The 19905-nt window shown below is 41.3% G+C and overlaps 1 protein-coding gene across 1 annotated transcript; it reads right to left on the bottom strand.

Moving 5' to 3' along the window:
• Positions 1-1483: 1483 nt before the first annotated feature.
• GFPT2 (glutamine-fructose-6-phosphate transaminase 2) lies at positions 1484-18252 on the bottom strand. Its single transcript, XM_027898951.1, has 19 exons — positions 18209-18252; positions 13507-13614; positions 12788-12886; positions 11965-12090; positions 11333-11391; positions 10689-10823; positions 9188-9249; positions 8173-8252; positions 7782-7899; positions 6970-7133; positions 6356-6451; positions 6153-6250; positions 5688-5808; positions 5374-5531; positions 5123-5237; positions 4399-4526; positions 3539-3706; positions 2946-3107; positions 1484-2337 (listed from the first exon to the last, which is right to left on the bottom strand). Exons 1-19 carry the CDS (start codon positions 18213-18215, stop codon positions 2293-2295), a joined length of 2049 nt encoding a protein of 682 aa, XP_027754752.1. The 5' UTR covers positions 18216-18252; the 3' UTR covers positions 1484-2292.
• Positions 18253-19905: the final 1653 nt, after the last annotated feature.

The raw sequence follows: 19905 nt of genomic DNA, 5'->3' as shown, positions 1-19905 counted from the left end.
GGGATGGGGGGCAGGTCGGCCCCGCCCGGCGTGACGTCACCGTAAACAATGACGTCACTGTGTCACATCATTTTGATACTGTAGTTGTGACGTCACTTCACAGCAGCATCACCACGTCATGGCAGTTGTGCCATCAACCCTCCCTGGTGGCTCCTCACAGCTGCAGGAGAGGCCCTTCACGAAGGAAACACCTCCCCTGTAAGAAGAAGCCCTCGGAATGGCACAGAACACGAGTTGGTTTTCAACCCCACTCAAAAACCATACCCCCTCCACTCCCCATCAATGCCACGCCCCTGACACGAGGACTGCTTGTTTTTTAAAACAGGCACTGTCTAAAAATAAACTCAATTTTCCACCTCTCCCAGGATTCCTATTCTCATGGATGGTTTTAGAAAAACACACCTGTAGTTTTTTAATAAGCAAATTTAACGTATCACAGAGACTAGATAAAAGCATCTTTGTGTTGTTTTTATATACATATATTTTGAGTGTTTTTATATTTTTTTTTTGATAGGCTTTTTAATACGAAGAGGATGCTAATTCTAGACAGAGAGTAAAAGGGGTCTCTTCATCACTTACCAAAACACATCAGATACAGAGTTACATGTTCTTGGCACCTAGGTCAGACTATCACTATGCTTTTTGTTATGATCTGGGCTCTTTTATGTGGTTAATAAAAAGCACTAGAGCAGTTTCCAGGAAGTAGCTCCTCTTACAATCCAGTGTGACCCTTTCAAGCTCTTAATCAACATAAGCATTCAAACACCTCCATTAAGAAGCCAACTTGAAGAGGAATAGCATGAAGAAACCTTTACTGGTAAAGTGTTTAGTTAATAAAATGCAGAAAAATTAAATATTATGCTTTCTGATCATTTGCAAAAAAAACCCCACAAACAAGCAGAGGACTTCATGTGTGTGTCTACCTTATTTATTTAGAGGTTTATAGATACTTCCCTATTGCAAGTTAATTCACAGCTAGCACAGTGTGCTTTTGCAGGTATATATGATACTAAAATGGGATTTTATCCCTAGCTGGAAGATGTACTGAGTATTCTCTTATGTGTGCCAGTATAGGGTGTTGGAGTTTCTTTTACATGAATTCTAATACCTGGAGTTTAGATTCTACATATTAAATGCAAGTTTATGGCAACTTTTTCTTGGACGAGGAGGCAACTTTATGACCATGAGCAGGCACAGAATCTCTTTTCACCTGCAGGAAATTTCTTCCCACCTTCATCTACCTCAGCAGACAGGTAGAAAGTAAAGGTTTAATCAGCAGCTGGTGTGAACAACAGCAGAATCTATAGAGATGACACTGCTCTATCAGTACATGTCCGGAAAAGATCTCAGACATGAGATGTGGAGGCATCAAATTAAAAAAAAAAAAAAAAACAAACCAAAGAGCAAACAAAAACCACCTAAACAAAAACACACACACACAAAAAAAACCACCCAAGCCACAAAACAAGAAGAATTATATCACTTTTTAATTGCATTGTAGTTTCACTGTGCCCTCTTCAAACAAAAATATCACTCGAAAGACATCCAGTTCCCTTATTCTGCTGCACTGTACATGTTATGCAAATAAGAGCTGGGGTGGCTTACAATACAAATGTTGTTCTAGCTTTTCAAGTGAGCTGGAAGAAGCAGAAATTTTGAACGTAGCTGGGGAATTTACAGCCACAGAATAACTTTGCAAGTGTCTGGTTAAACATGAAACACAGATGCAGAGGGGAGGAGAGGAAGGTGGGAGGGGAAGAGGGACAACACATTTCCAGTTTGAGGCTGAAGAAGGGAAATCCCCAACAACTGTACAGAAGTGTCAACATGCTCAGTATTTACGTTCTGAGCATTACAAAACGTTACAGGTAAGCAATGTACTAAAAAAATAACTTAAAAAAAAGCTATACAATTGTAGTTATAAATACTGTATCTTTAAAACTAGTTAAGTAGTGTAGGCTAAAAAAAATGTTCACAGTAACTCTGGAGAGAGCTGTACATATATATATATATATTGCACAGTAGAAAAGTTCATTCAGTATACCATGTGTAAACAATTTTTATCTTCTTTGGCAATTCCAGGACTTAGAGGAATATTTGCTGTGAGCAAAAGCACTTGGGTACAAGGCACATCAAAAGCTTTCTAAGCTGCAAGATAAATCCTTCCGACACTTTCCGGTTAGCGCTGTCATTCTCTTTGGAAAAAATGTGTACCTATCAACTGAGAACAACACATTTCTACAAATACAACTCGAAGGTCTGGTGGCAAAAAACATCAGCTGTTCTTGGCTGTTATTCTACAGTAACAGATTTGGCCAAATTTCTTGGAAAGTCCACCTAGAATGAAGAGACAGACTTTCAGTATTGGCAGAGGAATGCTGACATTCTGCATTTGACAGTTCATTTCATGTGCTTTTTCAGACTTCCTAATGAGTTCTGCTTTATTCTAGACACGTTAACACGCTCAACAGACTATAGATCTGCAGATAATGACTCGCAGTTGAATTCATCCTGGCTTCCAAAGCCCTCCTAACAAATACAGATTTGTTTTGCTCAGGGTACCCCTCCAAAGCCGCCGTCATTATCAAACTGACACACCTACACATCAGCAAGCCAAGCTGTGCAAAGCATTGACCTATTTTAGGTTGAAGTGCAATATCACATTTTAAGATTTAGTTCTCTAAAGAAGTCCCACGTCCGTTCTTAACTAATCAAACTAAGCAAATGATCTTTATAATTTCTTAGAAGGACAACAATTCAGAAAATGCAAAACTGAAGGATTGGCACTGAAATGCCACCTGTACCACCACAGTCTTGACAAGCTCCTCTAACTATTATCATAGTTCTCTGCTACATATGCCATCCAACTGGGTCTCTCACTTTACACTGGTAGGAGGAGGTTCAAAACTGCACTAACTGGAGTGTTAAATATAGAAAGCACTTACATCGTATCCTCTGAGAACAGCCAGGTGGAACGACAGCAACTGAAGAGGAATAACACTCAAGATTCCTTGAAGGCAGTCAACTGTATGAGGGAGCTCAATGGTTTTGTAGGCAAATTTTGAGCTTTCTGTGTCTTCTTTAGAACACAGAATGATTGGGCGACCCTGAAAATGCAATTTTGCACTGTTAAGTGAAGAGCTAACCTAGAACTGCTTTGAAATCTTGGTTCACAGCATGCCTGTATATGTTTGAAGACTCCCAAGTATATCTAACAAAGGCAATGTCAGTCTAATGACTTTTGCCTTTAACTGTATTGTGAGACTTGAATGTTTTCACCCTGCAGAGTTTTAACATTATTCCATTCGCATCAAAACAAGAAACCTAAATGAACAGATGACCCACATGCAATCTTTTTCACTGCTGCTGACATTGCATTTCACTGCAATGACAACCTAAAATGCAGATGTAGTACCTTATTTATAACTTAATAATTAAAGCAAAAATCAGCAGTGCCTCCTCTTTTGGAGGCACAGCCAGCAGCAATACAATGTGCACAGTCTCTTTCCACTGACACTGTAATAGTCAAACATCCTACCTGCCGAGCAGTGACCTGTTGCAGAGCATTCTGGCACTTGGTGAAACAAGGATCCTTCATTATCACCATGATAACAGGCATTTGTTTATCTATTAGGGCTAATGGCCCATGTTTCAGCTCACCAGCCAAGATCCCTTCAGAGTGCATATAGGTGATTTCTTTTATTTTCTGGGAAAAAAAAAAAAAAAGGAAATGCCATCAAGTTATTGGTAAATCAGACGAGAAACAGCAGCCACGAGAAGTAAAACACCAAAGCTGTACCTCTGCCACTTCAATGCAGACATGTGGTATCAAGTTGGTATTTTCAGAGATCAGTTATTAGTGATAACACATGGGCTGCCTGCTGGGATTTCCAGCAGGCTGTGGGTGGAAGCAGAGCTTGCCCAGGCACATGCATTTGCAGATGAAGAACTGGAGTAATCAACAGGAACTTTAAGAACCAAACACCCAGCACAACCTTGGCTAATGCAATCTACCCTTAATGCTTCAAACCCCTCTGAGAGATGGGCATGTGTCCGTCCACCAGAATGTTCATGAGTTTCCTTCACAAGCATCTCTTCTCAACACCAGCACATCGTGTTTTTCTGATGTCATTTTCAAATGGGCCAGTGGTGTATATTGTCAGGTTTTTATTTTTAAATAGACTCATTAAACACTGCATTTATTACGTGAAAGAAACAAGAAACTGATATCGTATCCAGGTTCACCTTAGGTATGTGTTCAGTTAAATGCTCCTGGTTATATATAACAGCTTTGCTGCAGCAGAATTAAGTTGTAATGAAATATTAGAAATAATCTACATTGCAGAAGCCACAAAATCTCATTTTAAATAACATTCTACTGTATTGAGAAGTTCCTACCAAAGCTCCTTCCAGACAGGTGGCGTAATTATACCCACGGCCCATAACCAGCAGTGATCTTTGTTTGTACAGTTCAAGAGCCAAGTCGTGTATCTTCTCATCCAAGGACAAGACTTCTTTAATCATCTCTGTTGAGGCACAGAAAAAAAACATGTTATTTTTTTTTTTTAACTGGAAAACATAGTTTGCTTGTCGTAGGGTGTTCTAATTACCTAATAGAACAAATACACTTCATTGAATTCAACCACTGACTTAGTAACTTTGACTGCAGTTTAAGGATATTTTTCCAGCCTTATTTACAGTCATAAATTTAAAGCTAATGTTGGTTTAAGAAGTGTTCATGCACCCCATTTGAATTTCTAAAGGAAGTTGTGAACATCCGTTTTCAAGTCACCTTGAATTAATTTCCTTTTATCTACCCTGATTTAAAGTGGAAGGCTTTAAAAAATTCAAACTATCAATTCAGGAGATCAAATAGTATCTCTCACACGAAACTGCTTTATTGTAATTACAAAACCCAGCCCATGAAAATTCCAATCTTCCTGCCAAGTTTCTTGGAAGGGCACTTGTAAAATTGGCAAATGGTGCAGAAACGAGCAGTGCATTTTTCTCTTATTGTCTCCCTTTCAGAGAGTGAAACTTAAATGAGAAAGAAAAATCCTTGAGTAGTGTTTTATATTGCCCACATCCCCTGTGCCTCCTCAAACCCGAAATATCAATATACCTGGCAACGATTTTAGTCCACTAATGATCTCCTGTCTCCTTTTCTGCAAGGAAATTCTGTCTTCAGACATCATTAGGCCAAACATTACAAGAGACACGAATTGGCTGGTGTAAGCCTGCAGACAAAACAAAACATTTAACAGCTAAGTCTGCAGAGAGCTAATATGATCTCAGTTTGAAGTGCTACAATTAAAATTTTAATTGGATTCCACAGGGCTGAAGTATGAAAGTCAGGCCCTGAACAGCAATTACCTTTGTGCTCGCCACGCCTATCTCAGGTCCTGCATTGATGTGCACCCCACAGTCAGTCTCCCTGGATATTGAGCTTCCAACTGTGTTTGTGATGCCAACTGTCAGAGCACGATGTTCTTTGCAATACCTCAAGGCCATAAGTGTATCTGCAGTTTCACCTGGAAAACATTTACATCTTGACTTCAGGTTGGCAGGGGATAGCGATCGTTCCTGAAAAGCGTAAAATTCGGCATAACTGTATCCACACTCACACAGCTCAGAAGGCAAAGGAAAGCAATGTTTACAGCACACACTCAACAGCAAATGCTGCTCACCTGACTGGCTTATGAAAAAGCACACATCATCCCTGAACACAGGTGTGTTTCTATCCAGGAAGTCACTGGCCAGTTCCACCATCACTGGTAGTTCAGTTAATTCTTCCAATACTTGTCGAGTCTGCGTTCAAGCAGCAACACAATATTTGTTACTATTGCCACCCATTAACATCTGGCCATCTTATGAGTCAGAGATAATCTAAACAGATTCTTATTAGAAAAACTGATCATTACAGCTCACCAGAGCTTTAAATACCAAGATGAAAAAAAGTCATCTTCTAGCATGGTAGGTTAATGGCACTGGAGCATTAATAAAGAACGTGGCACCAAGAAAAACTAAACAAAAGGGTGAGACCCCTCAGTGAAAGACAAAGTTTGAAACAGAAGAAAAAGCAGGTGAAGAGCTGTTGTCTAAAACCCCAGCAATTAAGAGTTACACGTGCATTCGGGCTAATTTGAACATACAGCTACTGCAGCGTGGTAACTGGTCCCACAGCCAATAATGATCAGTCTCCGGCATCTTCTGATTTCTTTCAAATGATCCTTCAGCCCCCCCAGCAAAACTGCAAACAAATAAATATGCATGTATCAATGGGGCATTTCATTTCCTAATTGGTATGTTTACAATTTTCCAGCCTAATGCAGCCTGAACAGCTGCTCTGAGTTACCTGTGCTGCTCTCGAAATTCACCCTTCCTCTCATCGTGTTGACAACTGATTCTGGCTGTTCAAAGATTTCCTTCTGCATGAAGGCACTGAAGTTGCCTGTTTACAAAAGCATGGCATGGTAATGCTTAGGTTTGTTATTTTAAGTCCATTTCAGATACAAAGAGAACTTTTAAGACAACCTGTGGTAGCAAGATAATCTGACTGCGTCAGCTTAAACGAAACCTTAGGAATAGGCAAAAAGAAAGGGGGGAGTGGCAAGTTGCTCTATTTGGTTGGTTTCATTTCCCAACACTGACAAGGGAACTAAATTAGTTTTTAAGGAAACTTTTGTGTTCCACATAAATTCTTAGTTTACAGTCAAACTTTGCCAACAACTTGTTAACATTAGTTACATTTTCACTAAATACTGAGTTGAATAGAAGCACCTTTGACTTTTCCAAGGCTCAAATGGGTAGGGTCCATTGGTCTCAAAATTTGGAATTGTCAGCTCCCAGCATAAATAGCCTAAATATAATATAATTTTCACAACAAATTAGCAGTTTTCTGCCTTATCTACTACACAAACAGTAACCATCCACCTTTGATGATACTCATTTCCAGAGGTCTCAACCCACCCTTCATGATTTGCTGCAATTCCATCTGCAAGGTTTGGATGGCCCGGGAAGGATCATCACTGGCCGAACGCTCCAGACGGTGAATTGAGAGCTTCCCATCAGTTACTGCTGCAATGTCATCATCTTCTAGGAAAATCACTCTGTTGGTGTGCTCAATGATAGCACTGCAGAAAAAAAAAAACAGAAGCAAAACAAAGCTGACACATCAGAACTGGTGATAGCAGAGCAATTAAATATGCCACAGCAGCACTTGCAGCTGAACTTCTCTCTCTTCCTTTTGGGCTCAAATGCAGACAGAGCAATCTTAAAGGCAATGGCTCCATCTGCTGCTCCTCCTGCACTCTCACAACCCAGAGGAGGAAGCTCAGGAACCACTGCATCAGTTCCTGCTGATCTGCTCTTGCCTCCCCCTGTCCCTAAGGGATCCCACTCCAGGTCACAACCTTGTTTCTGAGATCAACTTGCACCTGACGCCCAGGCATCTGCCAAGCTTGGAGCCACACCACTATTTCCTCTTCTGACACCACAACCCAGACTAACCTACAGTCTGCCCAAATATTCAGCTGATATTGTCCATTTCTACCCAAATTATTTTCCCCCACTGGCTGCACTTGTTTGAAGCTCAAATGCTGATGACAAGCCTTTGCATTTTTCAAGTACCTGAGCCTGGGGGCTTTACGAAGTTATCTGAATTAAAAGCTGTTCTATCAGGAAGCAATTGCACAGCAGCAAGACAGCATGAGATTTCCAGAACTATCTCACTTCTAAACAAAAAAACAGTATTTTCAGGAAGGTTTAAATACTTCTACTACCTTGCATCTGAAGCAAAGAAGAATTCTACTGCTTTATCCCCAACAGCATGAAGGCAGGTTGAGCTGTCCAATCTTTTCACTCGGGAATTGCAGATGTTCTTCACATTCTCAATGTTGCCTATAAAAGAAATCAGACATTATAAATGCAAGACCAGCTCTGTTCAGGTCAGAGATTACAGACTATACAGGTTCAGGGTACCACAGTTACACAAGTATTTTGGGGGATGGGTCTTTTTCATGAACTGCACATTCAGTAGTATAAAAGTATCATATCCTCAGCTAAAAAGCTATTTGGGGCATCAGCTGGTACTTCTACAGTACAAAGACCAATTGACCTGATTTCTAATCATAAAGGAGCAGTAATTTTAGTTCTTAAAAATAATCAACTTACATGTTCTGTACAAAACAGGAATCTGTTCAGTTGAGAGCTTGTACTTGCTCCTAACCCCAATGAGCAAAGGACTCCCCCTCCTACAAAAGGGAAAACAAACAAATTCATAAAAAGAAACGTGCACACAAAGTCAAAGGACATCTGTGAAGCTGAAAGACAATATCCCATCTCGCTCCCTAAGTGGGAAGAGCCTCCTCAACCACGATCCTAAAGCCATCACATGGCAGGAGTTAACTAAGCTTGGCTTGCTTCTCCAAGATTTGCCAAATCATTACTGCACCTCTGAAACCGTGGAGTATGAAGAAAATTTTTTAATTACATGGGTCACATGACACACTGAAGACCTTATTAAGAAAAAATATCAGAGGAATAAAAGGACAAGTCACCCTCCACCAACACCTCACATTACAAGATTAGCTTCTCTTAATACTCTCAGTCCTAAAAACCCAACCCTGAACCACACACAGAATAGTTCATTTCAGAAGATGTTCTCCAGTTAGAGTGATGGTACAGCTGGCTGTTTCACAATGTTAATGCAGTCCTATTTTAGACCACAGAAGCAATGGGCTTTTGGGTTATAGTATAAAACAGTCTTTATTCCCACTGCTACTTCATTTGCTATTTTAATATCCTTGCATTTCCCGAAAGTTGTTTTCCAAGTCATAAATAAAAGCAGAGCTTAGAGAGAAATTATAAGTGCTATGACAGCTATAGAACACTATTTGTATAACCTATTACTTTGATGGCCTTTTAGCCAACCTGAATATACCTATCTCAGTCTATATGTGAAATAAAATTGAACAATAGCCTTTCCCTCCCCTTTTTGATAGAGGAGAAATGCTAGCACACTCTTAATATGACTTTACAGATAGAAGATATGCTGAGTTTCTTTACTGACTCACTGACGTTTGGTTAATTAAGCACTTTACACATCAATATTCTAGTATCTTGAAGAGATGTTAGCCTTTTTTAACCTAAAGCATGAATTATGTATAAAATTGGACTTCTTACAAACCTGGTAGCAACAGCTTCACCTGGGTAATGGATGCTCTTGAAAACCAATGCAAAAGCACCTTCCTGGAAACCACGAAAACAAAAGGAAAAAAAAAAAGACATCCTCAGCAGCTTATCTCAATTAGTTGCATCTCATTAAACTGGGGCCCCTCTCCCTGAAGAGGCTCTGAAGGAACACTCTTTACTGCTATCAGGAATCTCTTCCTGAAGGGCAGATTGCACCTTTAAAGGAATTGGCCATGGGGCAGAACGAGCCAACATGGACATTAGCAGAGCAACAGCCTAAAGATCAGGAAGTGAGCACTTAGCCTCTCCTTAAAAATAAAACCAACAATGTCTGGGGTTATGAAAATGTCAGAGATGCTACTCATAATCAACAAGAAGACTGTTAGATGTTTACTTTTAGGAAAACTTCTAATAAGAATGTGCATGTAGTGCGTTATCACACATTTTCAGCTAAAAATATGGAGTTACTAGTTCTACTTTGAGCAGCAAATTCTCATTAATATATTCCAAAAACAAAACGCACACACAAAAAATCCAGAACACAAGAACAAAAGCCAGAAACAACTCTATGGTACTAACACAGCTGGCAAATTGGAGGAGTATTCCTAAAGTAGCAGCAAAGCCCCCCCTACTTTACAAGCAGAAGAGAGATGGTGATACTCCCTCCTCTCATGGAGGGGCTCCAGTCAGACTGTTCTGTCCTTGTTCTGTGGCCAGGTGAAGCCACCCTTCCCCTCAACCCTGTGGCTGCACCACTATTCCCTCCTGACCCACACACAGGCCTTCACTCCCTGTGTATTCCAGCCCTGCTCCAAGGAATCCTACAGAGCTGCTTTAAAGAGGAGACAGGGGAGGTGAAAAGAGTGTAAGAAACTGCGGGAAGGGGAGGGAAAACATCTGCCTGGGGACTGGGGGAGGAAACAAAGCCAGCTTTCTCCAAGTTTGCAATGCAGCTATCAAAGTTTTCAAGCATTCACATAGTGAGTAACAGTAGATTCCCACTTCACAGTCTGGAAATCAGTACAGCTTGTCAGATCTAGTTCCAAATAGGGGAGCCAAGGCATTGGCCAAACTTGAATCACAGCAGTGTTTTAACATGATCAGAATAGCCTTTAAGAACACACTGCCCTTTAGGAAAGATTTCAACCCCCAGAGGCTCCTATTAATTTTTCTTTTTAAAATTAAACTGCTTCATTAAAGAACTGCGATAATCTCTTGCTTAAAAAAAAAAAAAAAAAAACCAGACAACAAAAAACTCAACAAACCAAACCCACTGCTACTGCAGTTTAAAGATGGAACACTGAAAAGCCTTTGAACTCTCGAAAATTTTAATCTCATTTCTTGGTCTATTAAGCATTGTTTAGAGACCTAGAAGTGCTATTTGCAGCGCCTTCTAAGAATTCCTGCGGAGGTTCTAAATGCGTGAATGCAGAATTCTAAGGAACCCCACAAGCAGCTTGTCAAGTAGCACAGGAAAAAAGCAACACCCCACTTACCAACTGCTGAATAACTCTTTCTACCAAGGCTGAAAAACTGGTGTCCTCGCTCTCTCTGTTGTCATACATGTATTTGATCAGTTTGGGGATTGTTTCTGTATCTGTTTCAGATTCGAATTCGTAGCCTTTGCTCTCCTGAAATATCACAGAGAAGAGTAAAAAGCATGTTCATCCTCAGACAAGAAACACTGAAGGAAGAGTCTCTCAGCTGCCTCCCACCAGAAACTGCAGAGGCAGAGCACTAGAGTGAACTAGTGGACATAACCCCATTAGGCAAAATATAAGGACTTATCCTGCCATAGTTATTCTTTGGGAAATAGTGTAGTAAGACATGTACTAAGAACTTGCTTAGCATCTGCCAAGAAACAAGGAGACAGGAGGGAGCCCACTCCACACACCCTCTCAAAGAGTCTCAGCACAAACTGCTACTCTACTCACAAATACTTTGCATTTAGGATTACAAGAACATAATTGCACTTCACCAGCTACTGAGTTATTTTGATTGGGCACACTCCTTCACATTAATATTTTAGAAATTGTATTAAGAAACTTGAATTCAGGTTCCACTGTAGTCATGAAAGATCTGACAGTAATTGGTGGAGCATTTGCTTTCTGCTTTTAGAATCAAGTTGGCACAGACTCACCAGAAATTTTCTCAGGTCCTTATAATTTGTGATGATTCCATTGTGGATAACAACGAATTCTAAAGGGAAAAATACACACATTCATCAGCAGTGAAAAATTAAGACATTTAACTCAGAACACAAAATTAAAGGGAACAAAAAAAAAAAAACAAACGCCTTAAGTGTACACTGGAAACTATCTCTTCTAGCTTTCAAATCTACAGTTTATCACAACATGGACAACAAAGGCAGAACCTTACAAATTCTGACCTCATATATGAAGACAGTTCCAAATCATGAAGGCTGTTCTAAACTACACCTATTAGAAGAGCACCAAGTCATCTCAAGTAAAAAATTATATGAAATCACACTTTTCTGGCCCAGGCAATACTGACAACTTTACATTTTCAATCTTAACTTTCATAACAAGAATGTTGTACTTTGACTAACTTGCAATTTTCAGAGAACAGATTTCATTAATTTTTCACAGTGTTACTTTAGCCTGAGAACATTTTATTGTGAAAGTGTCTAGAATGACAACAGCTCAGCCCCAGTATGAAAAATAGATACCATAACATTAGTAATAACACACGTGCTGTGTGGATTGAATCATTTCAGATTCATACAGCTCAGGAGCTGCAGAGATTACGTACCATTCCTTTTATCTGATCTCTGGGGGTGACTGTTTATTGCACTTGGGACTCCGTGGGTCGCCCAGCGAGTATGAGCAATTCCAAAATGTGTTTCAAAATCTGTTTTCGAATCCAGGTCATCTTGTTCTATAAATGAGAAATTCAGTTTACTGAATATTTAATGCTGAGTGTGTGTCTCTCTCTCACACACACATATAAGCAGTAAAACACAAAGAGAATTCCTACGAGCAAAAAATCTAAAAGTTGTCATCTGGCTTTCTTTTGAACCATTTGCTTTCTCAACATTACACTTCAGAAAGTTCAAGCTACCGTGATTAAAACCTTGTTTGCCAAGGCTGGAGCGTTTTCAGCCAATACCAACAGCCAGGCTAACAGACCCCATTACTACAAATTATAGTGTAAACGTATTAAAACACCACTCCAGTTCTTCACAGATGGAAGCACTGCATAAAGCAGATTGTGATGACAGCCAGCTGCTTGAATGGTCGTAAATTCTGTCAGAGTGCATGTTTCAGCATTTCAGCCCTCCAGCACAGGAGTCACGTGAGCAAAAAGCACCAAAGGAGCCCAGGTTTTGAACAAAGAAGCAACCAAAAGAGGGGAGAGCAGACTGATGATTTCACAGTGCTGTATCTGAAGATCAGCTTGCTTTTAAAGTGCAGGTTTGGGGGGCACAAACAATTCAGCTGATAGTGGATTTCACAATGCGCTTATTTCTGATATAAAAATCGTAACTGCAATTTTATGGTCTGACTTTCTGCTGAGATGCAGATTATATCTGACTGGGAGGCCAAAGTAAAGGGATCATTTTTAAGACACTTACTGTACAACTCTTCTTCCAGGGCCTTTACTTTTCCTCTCTTCTTAACTAGCTTGATGAACCTTTCTTTATCTTCATTATTATTTCCATCAATTGCTACTCCTACAATACAGGACACAGTCACAAGTGTTATTTAAAACATGAAATGCACTGGATGAAGAAAATATTGAGAAAATGCAGACAAGCACACACCACTGAAGCAATTCTTTTTAAATTATCCTTTTAAGAGATATGTGAGACCTGTGTATGTTCAAACGAAAGTACAGGAAGCCTAAACCCACTGCATAGATCAAAACAGAGATGAGCCTTCTCAAATTTTCCTTAAGGACAGTCTGAAATATTTTGCCTCATGAAATGAACCCTCCCAAACTTAAATACAAGTTTAATCTTCCCCATCCTTTCACCGGGACTCACATGCACAGAAAAGGCCGAGGCACAAACTATACATCCCTGTATAGAGATCTTCTCCCTCACACCCTGTTTGTTTTTCTTATATGTTGTTTGTTTTTTACATATATTTGTTTTTCTTATATTTCTTAAACCCCATTTAAAGTCCTGAGGAAAGCTGAAGTACTCCAATAATCAAGATAATTAATTTTGATTTGTTAATCTGTGGAATAAAGAAAGAAAAATCCAACATGCCAGACACTGAAAGTACCCAAAAAAGTCATGTAATGAGCTACTAGTTGCTAAAAATTGATGTGTTGAGTTAGTTTACATACCTGCAGAGTCATATCCTCTGTACTCCAGCCTCTGCAATCCTTTTATCAGGGTTTCATATATTTCCTTCCTAGTACGAGGCACTCTGTAGTTCAGATAAGCAAAAATTCCTGTTTAAAGAGAAAAGGGGAAGGGGGGGGGATGGGGAAAGAAGCAATGATTTTTTTGGAATTTGCATGCCTTCAAACTCAATTTAAACCCCTTTAAAACTAATATCCAGGAGTAGCCCTAGAGGCACCCAACCTACCATTTAGTACAATCCCTCCTAATGTGTTTTTGAAAGAGTTCAAAGACAATAAAGGACTCGGGACCCTCATTTTCACCTCACAAAACAAACACTTTCCTGGCCAGTTTTGCTTTCCTCCTGTTACCCACCAAGAGTTAAACAGCGAGGAGAGGTTAAAAAAAAAAAATTCTACTTTTCACGAAAACCCACAGCTGAAAAAGGGAACATTGTGATCTATTTCATATCCAGGCATTCAAAGAAGGAATATATTCACCAGGACTAACACAAGGAGACTTTTGTAATCCAAGTCGTGGCCTTAAATACCCATGGGTAGGTACTACGCACAACATCTATTTCTGAAAGGCTCCAGCTTAATCCTCTATACAACAGGCACTTCAGCAGGGAGAGAAGAGGGAAGAAAACACGAAGAAAGGGCAGAAGTCAATGGGATAGGACAAAAAAGGAAAGAAACAGAAGGTACAAAACAGGGTCACCCAAAAACCAAGCCCTCGCCCTTTGCACCGCCTCGACTCAACGATGCTGCCAAACCAAACTCCGGGACACAAGATCCCTGTGCTTGCCCCCTGTTCCTCAGGTCAGCCCTTGCAGAGGCATCAGAGGCAGACATGAACTCCCTCCTTGCCTACTTGGCAAACAGAGCCTTGGAAGAGTCTGAAAGTCTGATCCCTCTTCTCTTGAATAGAGCAGTCATCGAACAAGAAGAAGCCTTTTTTAGTTTTGGGGTTGGTTCCCCACCCTAATTCTTTTTTTTTTTTTTCTGAAGGTGAAAGTACACAAGTTTTTTTTTTTATTAGAAGGATTTTGTGGACGTTGTTTTATATTTAGAAAAGGTATGATAAAGGGTCACCTGCAAGGGAAAACACAACCGTTCCTTTTCTCTGCCTACTGCTCCTCCTGGGACTCTGATTTTTATAAGGATACATTTATAAGGATACCCTTTTACTAAGTTTTGCAAATCTGTACTCCAATAAAATAGAAACAATTGATTCCACTGTTTCAATAGTTTCTCCAAGCAACAAGTCAGGACCGGAGACCAGAGTTAGAAAAAAAGCAGACTTCAAGAACTCAACAGATAAGCAGTTCAGACAAGTGTTTTAGATAGAGAAAGCCTTTGTTTGAAATTTAACACCCTCTTCCCCTTCAATTAAGGCTTTTGAACTGTAAATGGCGTTAGTGGAGAAGCTGTTATAGTGATACACCAATAAATCTCCCTTATAAATATTGTTATGAAGTCGGTTACTCCACTGGTTCATAAGCCGTTAATACTGTCAATTTGACAGTGAGACTAAGAGACTATTACACTTGCCTCTGAATTTATTTTGGAAAGATCAGAGTGTGGAAAATGCTTTTCTGCTTTAGAAGTGAGATTTATGAGGAGTTGAGCCTAATTTTTTCTGCAGCACCCAACATTAACAGAGATATTAAGACAACAATTGCATTTGAGGAGGTACTTGGGAATTTCAACAGCTAAGTACTGTTCTTCATGGATGCTTTGAAAAATAATGCCTCTGGTTAAACAGAGTCACTTTAGACTGAGAGCCTGTTGATAATTTTCCCAGGCAGATATTTACCGTTCTCTGGCACTAACCACGAACCTCAAGAGCAGGATTCTCCAATTCCTTCAATACAAATTACTCAACATCATTCCAAAAAATTGCCACACACCTCACCTCAGATCCAACTCTACTTTCTAGGCCAGATTTCACAACGAATTTAAGACTCATCGGCCTTGTGTGTTCCATGTGGCCTCCTTGACTACACGGAGCTCCAGGAAGGACCTTCCTCTGGGACAGTCCTTACAATGCTCCCCCTGTGCTGCGATTGTCAAAAAGATCCTTGTTTCCAGGGAATTGTAGCTGCCTTTCCACACACGTGAACTGCAAGATGCAGAAGTCACCAGAGGCCATTTACAACGAAAACAAAAGCTGCAGCCTGACTTCAAGGAATGTATTATAAACTCCTCCAGTTAAAGGAAATCAGTCTCACTGTTTCTCTAGCAAGTTTCTGTTTCGTGATTTATCCACTTGCATGCTTCTTCCCTCCTCAGTCATTATTTTGGCCAGATTCAAAGCACATTACTCAACTCATGTAGAAACAACTTCTGATTAAGACTTCTTGTAGTTTAATTCCTTCTGGAAGCACACCAGTATGACTGAATCCTCGTTGAATCACACTCATGATAAGAGTTTTGTGATGCCAGAAAGTTATTTTATAACGACCTCCCCAAGGTATTAGATCCCATTTCCTGAGCTTGCTCCCCCCCTAAGGACACTCGAGTGCATATAAACATTAAATCCAATGAAGGCATCTCAAAAGTGTTTTACTAGGGCATTGCTCTCTTGATGTGAGCAAATCTAGCTCATAACTTTCTGTAAGTGCAGAGTTTGCACAGAAGCATGAACTAGGTCAAACATGCAGGGCTTACCTTTAGAAAGAGACTGAAAGCAGAAACAGAAGGTTGTTAAAGCATCACTAAAAGCAGCTTCAATCAGATGCAGACACTGAAAGCCAGACTCTCCCTTTATATTTCCCCTTTCAGGATTGCAAGTAGAGTATCAAGAGGAGGAAAAGTAAATTGAGGTTGGGTTTGGGTTTTTTGGTTTTTTTTTTTGTGGGAAAATTCCACAAGACCTCCTGCGGTAGCAAGACTTCACCAAAATCAAGAAGGGGGCAGCCTATGCTTGAAGTTTGAACAAAATTATTTATTTAAAAAAAAAAAAAGCCTCTGTTGAGGTAAGCACATTGTTGGTGCCAGAAACTCAGCTTTGAGAAAGTCCCAGTCTGAACTTCACATCCTGATGAAACTGATTTTGGTTTAAAATAGTTAGATCAGTTTAAGAGCATCTTAACTGTATTTTAAACCCTGCATACTTCTGCTACACTGTCTTCTCACATGTGAGTGTGATAACACCTCAATTTTGCTTTCTTACCAGCATGTTTATAGCATAATTTATGACCTACATATTTTCAAAACATAAAGCAATGTATACAAATCTTCATGTACTATCTGAAGTCAGAGAAAACACAGTAGGATGTATTATCAGCACTTAAACCGGGAAAGATTCGCAAAACTAAAAACAACAAAAAAAGTAATTTAGAAACTATTGGTTACAATCTCAAGAGCTCCTGTACTTCCTACAGCAGATCAGCACAGCAAGCTGGGGGACATCTTTCATGATGAGAATAAATGTCACATAAATGGTCTCTAAAAGTTGATAGGGAGAAAAACTAGCACTACTCTCACTGCACTTCATAGACTGCTGCTCTTTGCATACTGACTCAGCTACTCCACCCCAAGCCAGACGTTTCACAAAACTCCTTTAACCCTGTTAACACCCTCATTTCCCAAAGATCATAGAGTCCAGATTCCCAATTTTTTTTTTTTTTTTTTTTTTACATTACCATTACGTGCCTCACTGCTTCGTGCTTGCCATCAGTACCTTTGGGTGGCTTAGGCACTGAGCCACGTCTCTCACCTGAAGGGGCTTTGTTTAGAAGACACCGGAGTTTGTCTCATTGATAGCGATCTGTCACGTAGGAGCTCAAACAATAGGAGCTCACACAACATCACCTCGTATTTCCATTCAAGCGAAAGAGGCTTGCTGGGCTCCGCGCTCTTTTTGAGGTTACAATCAAAGAGGATGTGGAGGCAGGGAAAAGATTAACTCGGAAAGTGGAATTTTGGGAGCAGCAACTCAACTCACTTTCCGCCTGCATCTCACAAAAGAGGTTTTGTTCATGACGACTCAGTACAAGTGCAAATTTTTCTACTTTCAAGAGAAGTATCCTCCCAGACCTGAGTGATGTCAGTGATGGGACAGGCAAACTTTCACTGAAGCTAAATGCAACTGCATTAACACCTTCTGAACCTACACTTGGATTTTAATCTGATCCAAAGTATATCTAAGCAATCGTATACACGATGTAGGAATCATCTTCACCATCTCATCTTCATTAAAAGAGGGTAAATAAACGCACATCAGTTAAGAGTTAGGCTCCTTCACTGCCTTTGTTTGAAAACCACAAAACTCTCCCTATCGCCGCAGTTGGGAAGTGAGTCACGACTAGTCCTGGATTAGGAAAGACAGAACCTAGTGTCTCCAGCAGCCCGTGCCTCAGAGGCAGCGGGACCAGGAGGAGCAGAGTTTAACCACGTACCCGGACACTCCCGGAGCAGCCGGGCGATGGGAACAGGGCGATTTCCATCACAAGGCGCCAGGCACGGAGGAAGGAGGGTGGGGGGACCTGAACGACCATCGCCTCTCCTTGGGAGAAGGGTCGGGCGGAGGGGGCTTCACCTTCACCTGCCGGGGGCTCCCTGTCCTTCCCACCCCCCAAACGGGATGCCAGTCCCGAGCGATCCCGCAGCCGCGGCGCCCCCCGGGCTCGGGGACAAAGCGGCAGAGGAGGCGCCGGGCTCTGCTCGCTTTGTCCGGCGGGGCCGCCACTCCACTCACCGCACATGGTGACAGCACACAGTTCCTCCCCGCTCCCGGCGAACGCAGCTCCGGCCACAGAGCAGTTCGGGGCCGGCGCTCCGGCTCTTATAGCGCGGCCGGGCCGGGCCGGCGCTGCCTCCCCGCCCACCCGCCCGGCCCCGGCACAGCCCGGCACGGCCCCCGAGGGGGCGGTCGGGTCCTGCCCCTGCCCCTGCCCCTGCTCCTGTCCCTGTCCCGGTACGGCCCGACCCCTGCGGGGAGATCTGCCGGGCTCCGCACACGGAGAATCGCAGAATTCATAAGGTTGGAAAAGATCCTCCAAGACCATCGAGTCCGTCCTTGGACCGATCACCACCTTGTCATCTCAGTGCCGCCTCCAGTCGTTTCTTGAGCACCTCCGGGATGGGGATTCCATCACCTCCCTGGGCAGCCCGGTGCTATGTTTGATAACCCTTTCCATGAAGAAATTCCTCCTGATGTCCAGCTTGAGCCTCCCCTGGCACAGCTTGAGGCTGTGTCCTCTCGTCCTGTCAAGACAGGATGAATCCCATGTCCGTGTCCATTGTCCATGTCAGCCCTGGGTGACTCAGGCCGGCTCAGGGATTTTCAGGGTGGGAATAACACCACTGAGACCTGGCTATGTGTCCATGGACAGCACAAGGAGCGTTTTTTTGTGCACTAATTCCGGTTTTCCACCTCCCAGTTCCATGGAGCAGCAGGACAGGTGGTGAAAGCAGTCCCTCCTGTCAGGGCACCGTGGCCTGGCTGAGCAGCCCCTCTCCGACCTGGACAGGGGAAGGTACCCCCCTTTCAGCCTCAAGCATTTGCAAACACACACTCAGCAACCAATTTCATCTGCACAAGCAGGACAGGGACCACCTCAGCCCATGCTCAGCTGAACGCGGCCAAAATATTTTATAGACGTGGCCCTGGTTATCTGATAGAGTTACTGAAGCTCAAGCAAAAGGTGTCTTATTTAAGCTAAAACTTAATTCTTTTTTCAGGTAATTTTTTACATGAAGTAGGGGATCCCTCAAACTTTGTCACTTTTTCCTCTTGACGGAGAGGTTCAATGAAGGATAAAGAGTGGAACATCAATATTTCAGATGCAAAAAGACCTTTGTCACTTTAAGAAAGGGAAACTGTCTCAGTTTTAAGGTAAAACCCAAGATTTATAAATATTTTCAAGTCATAAAATTAAAGAAAACAGTACTAAAACTTTGCTTTAAATTAGTTTCCTAAAAGGAATAAATTAAGTGTATTTTTCACTGTGTGTGTGAAACAGCTATGACACCATGCTCAGTAAAAACCACTATTGTTTTCCTTCCCCCAAGTCCCCCAGAATAAGACCAAACAGGCCCATGATTTGTCACCATTTCAGTCCCAGCTCTGTCACTGACCTGCCATGTGACATCAGGCAAGTCATTTTGACACTCCATTCCAGTTTTTCTTGTCTGTTTAGGTAACTTTGCTCCTCCTCTAAAGTAATCTCTGATCTTGTTTCCCCCAGCAGAGCCTGAGTGAAGGGGGATGTTCCTAATCACAGCTATGTGTGTTAAGTAGCATTGCTGTTTATATCTATTTATATTAAATTATATACAATTAAGGTAAACTTTTCACTCTCTCCTTGGGCAACATGCATTTTAACTAATGAATGATGCAGACTGTAGGAAACACTTTTTTTTTTAAACATTGTTTCAATACTAATTGCCTAA

The sequence above is a fragment of the Empidonax traillii genome, unplaced genomic scaffold, assembly GCF_003031625.1.
Source record: "Empidonax traillii isolate 1590-97213 ecotype Southwest subspecies unplaced genomic scaffold, ASM303162v1 scaffold630:size906685, whole genome shotgun sequence".
Taxonomy (NCBI): domain Eukaryota; kingdom Metazoa; phylum Chordata; class Aves; order Passeriformes; family Tyrannidae; genus Empidonax; species Empidonax traillii.
The sequence above is the reverse complement of the archived record's forward strand: the minus strand, read 5'-3'. Positions and strand labels throughout refer to the sequence as shown.